Source organism: Primulina eburnea, chromosome 12, assembly GCF_022965805.1.
Source record: "Primulina eburnea isolate SZY01 chromosome 12, ASM2296580v1, whole genome shotgun sequence".
In the NCBI taxonomy this organism is placed as follows: domain Eukaryota; kingdom Viridiplantae; phylum Streptophyta; class Magnoliopsida; order Lamiales; family Gesneriaceae; genus Primulina; species Primulina eburnea.
Window position 1 is genome coordinate 36,919,468 of NC_133112.1, and position 7,388 is coordinate 36,926,855.

Consider the following 7,388-nt stretch of genomic DNA (forward strand, 5'->3'; position numbering starts at 1 on the left):
ATGAAATTACATACATAAAAAACAATTTTTTCTCTTTTCTACATATTAATTAATTTAGCATTATATATGATGAATTTATATATATATAAAAGCTATTTTTCACATTTCAAAATAACAAAATTGTATTTAATATTGCTCACTTATTAAATTAACTAAGTTATGTTTACCAATTCATTGTGTATTATTATTATGATTGCAACTTAATGAAGCATAGGTGACATATAGTGGTCACCCTAACAATTAATATTTGTGTTTAAATTAAAAACTAATTTGTATTCGATGAAATTATTTGATTAGTGAGAATAAATTTGATTTAGAAAAATGATTTCTAGAATGTAAATTAACAACTATATCATATTTGTTAGGTGCAATAATTGTTTATGTAAGGTATAACAATCGAAATGTGACGTTTGAATTGTTTTACGATTTTAAAAGATTTTGGTTAATGTTGTATCGTTACCCTGGTTATAACTTTTGGTAAAGCGGCAAATACATGATCCTACAATTGCTATATATAAGAGTCAAAATCATGAGACCAATTCTCATATATTGCAATTAGTGTAATTATTGATATTGTTGGAGTACAATAATTATCTTTGTTGGATACATCGATCGAATCATGACGATGGAGCTACTATACAGTTTAAAAAATTTGAGTTGATGTGTAATATCTATTCTAAAAAAAAAGTTAAACAAAATTCACAAGGAGTTAAAAGTTAGCAAAAACATAATTGATATTTAACTTAATAACAAGTTTAGGGATTTTACCTTAATTTTTGTAATATTAACAATCTATTTAAGTGTATAACATTATGATAATGATTTTCTATGAATTTAATGTCAATGTAAAGATTAAATAATTAATTTTAATTTTAAAAGTAAAAATAAAATAATAAATAACTAAATTGAGTTAAGTTTATGATAGTGATTTTCTATGAATTTTATGTCAATATATAAATTAAAGTAATTAATTTTAAAATTAAAATAATAAATAGTTTGATTGAGTTAACTACTCTATTAATAATCATATTAAACTAATATAGAAATAATTTAAAGAACTTCATGAACATGACAAATTATAAAACAAACAAAATGAAAAAATAGTAAGTTACAAATATAAGTCATATAATAATAATAATAATAATAATAATAATAAGTAATATCAAAATAATAACTATGTTGTTTGAGTTAAGTCCACTATTAATGACTATATTAAACCAACATAGAAAATGACCTAAATAACCTCATGAACATTACAAATCATAAAACAAATAAAAGGGTAAAATAGTAAGTTCACAAATGAAAGTTACATATTTATAATTAAAATTTTATAACTATCTTGTTTGAGTTAAGTCCACTATTAATGACTATATTAAACCAACATAGAAAATGACCTAAATAACCTCATGAACATTATAAATTATAAAACAAATAAAAGGATAAAATAGTAAGTTCACAAATGGAAGTCATATATTTATAATAGTAATAGATAATAGATATATATATATATATATATTCTTTCCAATGTAGTGTCCATCGTACAAAATAAATATATCGTTCTCCCAAACTTTAGAAAAGCGTAATATCTATTTTTGACATGAATCTCCATCAATTATATCACATGAAAAAATATATGGTTCATTTATAATCATTAAATCAGCCCATGAAATATATGTTAAGATAACCAATATATTTCATGGCAAAAGAAATAAACAAAAAGTGGCGATTTTATTTCCCTTTTTCCAAAAAAAAAAAGAGTGAGTCTCATGTGAGACCGTCTCACGGATTATAATCTGTGAGACGGGTCAACCCTACCCATATTCACAATAAAAAGTAATACTCTTAGCATAAAAAGTGATACTTTTTCATGGGTGACCCAAATAAGAGATCTGTCTCACAAATAATATCCGTGAGATCGTCTCACACAAGTTTTTGCCAAAAAAAAAACCTCTTAATAAAAAGCATTTGTAATATTATTAACTTATTTTATTTGATTTTAAACTTAAATATACTCCAAATTATTTATAGAAAACTAACGTTAGAGGAGAAAAGCAAAAGGATGTAGAGTGTCTTTTGTGATATGGTCTTACGAATTTTTATCAATGAGACGAGTCTTAACACTACCGATATTCACAATAAAAAGTAATACTTTTAGCATAAAAATAATATTTTTCATGAATGACTCAAATAAAATATTCGTCTCACAAAATATGATCTGTGACACTCACATAAATTTTTGTCAAAGATTTAACAAGTAGTAGTAGTTTTAATCACTAATCTTGTGCCTAAGTTACGTTACGTGTGTGTGAACAAGTTTTTTTTAAAATAGCAGAAAGATTCCTCATTCTTTCGTCGTAAAGATACGTAGCCACCGAAGAAGAATTAATTAAAACAATTAAATAAGTATTTCCTATAAAATAGACTTGTTAAGTCTTATTACTCATCTGGAAGAAATATAATTAAAATTTACGGTTTGACTTACCTTTTGTTAGTCTATTATGTATTACATGTTAATGTTTTTTTTATTACCAAAATGGATTTTGTACATGATTAATGATTTTGAGAAGAAAAAAATTCAAAATATTTACCATGGATCTAATTGATCTAGTGAAAAGGTATTCGATAGAGTGTGAATACAATAAGATTTATGGCTACACAAACTGTTCAGAACAATTTTAGATCGGGCTTAAGACGAAGAACTACTACTGTAGATAGTTTATTAAAACCATTGAATTCAGAATACGATAAAATAGCTTCGGGATGGAGAACGACTCCTTTGATGAACACTTCTAAATTTCTTTTGCTTTTTTAGCTTTTATGTGTAAATTTTGTACATGTAAACTGAATAATTATTTTTTTTAAAAAAATTACAAAAATCACTTGCTATATTTCACAATAAAAGTCTTTTTCTTTTCATCTCTTTTAACTTTTTGATTTTTTTGCCTAATAGTGAGCTAAAGCTGATCAGTCGACCACATGATACGATTACAGATAATCACTTCCAAAGATCAAACTTCAATCAAAATGATATATGATGATGGGAAGCTTTTACGATTTTATGATTTACGATTATAAGTTTATTTTAAATACAATTACGATTTTATGCATGTGCCTATATAGACAGTAAAATTTCTTCAAATTACAGAAAAACAGAATAAAAGAAAAAAAAAAAAGAAGTTGCAATTTTGCTTTTATCTTTCAAAACATTTACTTATAGTCATTTTTCTATTAAATATTAAAGTAACATCGTACATTATGTGTTGTATATCATAACAAGTTTAGACTTAAATTACGATTTTCATAAAATAATTTATATATATATATATATATATATATATGTTTTTTTTATTAAAAAAAATATTTGTTGGAGAAACATAAAAGTGGTGATATTTAATTTTAAAATGGAAAATAATAAAAAGAAATCGTAAATATATATATAAAAAAAGAAATATTTAGTATGGTGAGGTTTGACAAAGACAGCACACAGCTGTTTAATGCAATATGAGGAAGACACGTAGTGAAGGCATCATTCGGGAAAGTGGTCCATTTCACACGCGTCTCCTTAGCGACCAAAGCTTTCATCGTCTCTTATGTCCCCACTCGCACAACTCCGCCGCGTGGCTCACACTCACTCTCTCTCTCGGAAATAAAAGATAATGTTACCTAGTTAAAAATATCATTCTCAAACTACTGAAAACTTGTTTCCAAGCTAAATTTAGTTCATTTTTGTCAATAATTTAATTTGTTTTTGACGTCCATTTGTCACCATTATTGAACTCAATCATATATCATATATAATACATAAAGATAAATAGATAAAAATTAAATCTCCTTATTCAATATATCAACTTATAAACAAAGAATATAAGTCGATATTTTGGCATGTTTCTCATCGACTTCAAACGAATTTTCGAAATTGTGACTAAAAATGATTTTTCTTTACGTGCGTTGAGTTGAATGGACTGAAAAACTCTAAATTGAAAGTTCTAGTCATACTTGAGAACCAAAAATTTAATTTTGATTCGAATGTAAGTTGTAAATCAAACAGTTATCGTTTTATTGAAAATTAAAAGAAATAACTGAGTAACTTGATCGTACAATAACTCAAAAGTTAATTATCAATTGAACATGCAAACGGTTATATTGTCGTGCCTACCTTGGAAGCTACGTTGGAGTGGTTTAAGAAGATACATTTGCACATGCACGCGATTATATTGTCATTTCTTGAAGTATATATTCCATATAGAATACCAAGTAGGAAGACAGTCAAGTATTGTGAGAAGATCTCATAAATTTTTATCTGTGAGACGGATCAATTCTATCGATATTTACAATAAAAAATAATACTTATTCATGAATGATTCGAATAAGATATTCATCTCACAAAATACGACCAATAAAACAATCTCATGCAAATTTTTTCTTTTGTTTTGATACATTTAAGTTGCACGTTTTTTATTCCTTCGAGGAGTTAAATATTACCATCTGTTACCAAAAAATATAACCCAAATAATATGAAATTTATCTACGGGAAATTGCGAAGACAATTTCGTGAATTTCCCAAATCTCGACGCGCTGCATAAAACATGCGTGATCATGCCACGTGGTAAGTCATCCTCGTAGGAACCAAATAAATGAAAAATCAAAATTCCCAGCGGAAATGGGCCCCACTCACATGCGTGTCACTGAAACAAAGCCCGGAACTTTTATAATCCCCCTCGTGTTCGTTTTCTATTGGCCCACGTTTTCAATGTTCCAACACGTGGAGGTTTCGAATCGAAAGGCGTATGGGAGATTTTTTTTGAATAGACGGTGGAGATCTGCCGTCCTCGCATCCAGCGTATCTACGTCACACCAACTGTGGTTTCCCTGCCCCGGAAGATGCGGGTAGCTGCCCGTTTACTCACCCACTGACCCCCCCTCCTCCATTTACCCCGACTAAATAATGTCCTCGCCCGTGTTGATCAGAATGCTTTCATTTCTCTGAATCTTCTTCCCTTTTTAGTTTCTTTTTTCTCATTATTTATTTCATTAATTGCATCTATAATAGCTGAATGTTTTGAGATTGTGGGAATTATTGCGGTGTTGTCCTGCGGAGAGGATCGAGTTTAGATCGATTATTTTGTTGTTATGGCTGGTATGCGTTGTGGGGTGAATATGGGTGAGACGGAGACGGCGGCGCCAGTGGAGCCCAGTTCGAAATCCGCTAGGAAGAGGAGGATGGAGATCCACCAGTTCAACTTCGTGCCGAATGATTCCGCGGTGGTTCCGGAGCTGCTGAGCGGCGGCGGTGGCAAGAAACGGCCGAAGATTGAGGTGGTGGTTGAGGAGAAACCGAAAGGGACTGAGTTTGCTACGGTCCCGGAGAAGCTGTCTCCTCCGTCGGGGGGGATTCTGCCGGAGTTTCCTAAATTTGGGATGACTTCTGTGTGCGGGAGGAGAAGAGATATGGAAGATTCTGTAGCTATTCACCCTACTTTTTGCTTGCGGGATGGTGATTTTTCGAGTGGGTTTCATTTCTTCGGAGTTTACGATGGCCATGGTTGCTCCCACGTAAGAAATCACATGCTCACGTTTACTACGTTGTGTAAAGTTCACATTTTCTAATAGTTTGAGTTAAAAATTGAACTTTTTCCCCAATTGGCTGTTTTTTATTTCAGGTTTCGACCAAATGCAAGGAAAGGATGCACGAAATAGTGAAAGCTGAAGTCGAAGCCGGAGGGGCGATTTCGTGGGAGCGTACGATGTCTCGGAGTTTCCTAAAAATGGACAAGGAAGTGAAGGACTCGTGTGGAGCTGGTGCGGCGGGCGGAGCTTCCACCTCCACTTGCCGATGCGAGCTTCGGACTCCACAGTGCAACGCAGTTGGATCCACCGCGGTCGTGGCGGTGCTCACGCCGGACAAGATCGTGGTGTCCAATTGTGGTGATTCTCGGGCGGTTCTTTGCCGTAACGGCGTCGCTATTCCGCTCTCCACGGATCATAAGGTGGGTTATAATCTTCAGAGCTGTGTGTATCGAAATGGTATCGTTTGGTTCGATTTGGGTTTGAAATTGAAATGGGTTTTCTTGTTCGCAGCCGGACCGGCCAGATGAGCTGAGCAGAATTCATGAATCCGGCGGCCGGGTTATATTCTGGGATGGCCCGAGAGTTTTAGGCGTCTTGGCAATGTCTCGTGCAATTGGTGAGTTGCGAAATGGGATCTCGAGTACGTTGTTACTTAGTAAGCGTAACAAATTCGGCCACGTAAATCTGATATCTGATCAATCGACACTATCCTTAGCATCGAATCACCCTCGTTTTTACATGCATTATAAAGTTTTTTTTTCTTGGTATCAGGTGATAGCTATCTGAAGCCGTACGTGATATCGGATCCGGAGGTGACGGTGACTGAGCGGACGGCGGAGGACGAGTGCTTGATACTGGCGAGCGACGGACTGTGGGATGTGGTGTCGAATGAGACGGCTTGTGGGGTGGCGCGAATGTGCCTTCAGTCGCGTAAACCACCTTCTACGCCGAGATCTCGGGATAATGACGTCACGGTGACGGCGGCGGGGGAGAGCTCCGACAAGGCCTGCTCCGACGCGTCGATTCTGTTGACGAAGCTGGCCTTGGCCCGGCACAGCCAAGATAACGTTAGTGTTGTCGTGGTGGATTTGAGGAAAGGCCAAAGCAGTTAGATTTCAAGAAATTTTATTATCTGTGCAATATAATGTAATGATTAATTAATTTCCCTAGTCAAAACTCCATCTACTACTAAATTATAACTATTAGATATTATTAGATGGACTATTTCTTTTTTCTTTTTAGATTTTAAATTATCCTTATGTATTTATTTTATTTTTATTCAACGGAAAATTGGACATAATTGTATTTTCCTCCTTTCTTGAAGAAGGAAGTGGGGAAAAAAACTGATTTTGAATTATGATAATATACTAATATTTTATTTTAGACATTGGGATTATTTGTTTTGCTCATTGTTGGTTGAATGGGTTTTATGTGAGATCGTCTCACGCAAGTCATAATATGTGAGACGGGTCATAATTCTCTTATCATAAAAAATAATAATATTTTGTGGATGATCTAAATAAGATATTTGTTTCAGAAATACGATACGTGATCGTTTCACACAAGTTTTTGTATGCGTGATTTTTAATTAAAATTTACGGAAATTTCAGATAAATCTCATTATTTTATGGCTTTTTAATATGTTTAAAAGTATAGAAGTATTTAAAATAGATTTTTATATACTCCATAAAAGTTTAGTGATATTTAATGTAAATTTTTGTAGAATTTTAAAAAGTCATGTGGTATTTAAACTAGACTTTTAAAAACCTTACAAAAGTCTATAAGTATTCAAAATGTCAATAGATTTTAATGACTATATG

At 32.4% G+C, this 7,388-nt stretch overlaps 1 protein-coding gene across 1 annotated transcript; it reads left to right on the top strand.

Annotated features, from left to right (window-relative positions):
• Window positions 1–4,948: 4,948 nt before the first annotated feature.
• Window positions 4,949–6,951, top strand: LOC140807640 (protein phosphatase 2C 37-like). Its single transcript, XM_073164583.1, has 4 exons — window positions 4,949–5,553; window positions 5,661–5,987; window positions 6,079–6,184; window positions 6,340–6,951. The coding sequence occupies exons 1-4, from the start codon at window positions 5,131–5,133 to the stop codon at window positions 6,678–6,680; spliced, it is 1,197 nt and encodes a 398-aa protein (XP_073020684.1). The 5' UTR covers window positions 4,949–5,130; the 3' UTR covers window positions 6,681–6,951.
• Window positions 6,952–7,388: the final 437 nt, after the last annotated feature.

What these genes read in the sequence shown, in the direction of transcription:
- LOC140807640 (XM_073164583.1), top strand. Translation starts at nt 5,131, where the DNA reads ATGGCTGGTATGCGTTGTGGGGTGAATATGGGTGAGACGGAGACGGCG. An exon ending in ATGGCCATGGTTGCTCCCAC is followed by an intron (nt 5,554 to 5,660) that starts GTAAGAAATCAC and finishes TTTTTATTTCAG; the next exon opens with GTTTCGACCAAATGCAAGGA. An exon ending in CGCTCTCCACGGATCATAAG is followed by an intron (nt 5,988 to 6,078) that starts GTGGGTTATAAT and finishes TCTTGTTCGCAG; the next exon opens with CCGGACCGGCCAGATGAGCT.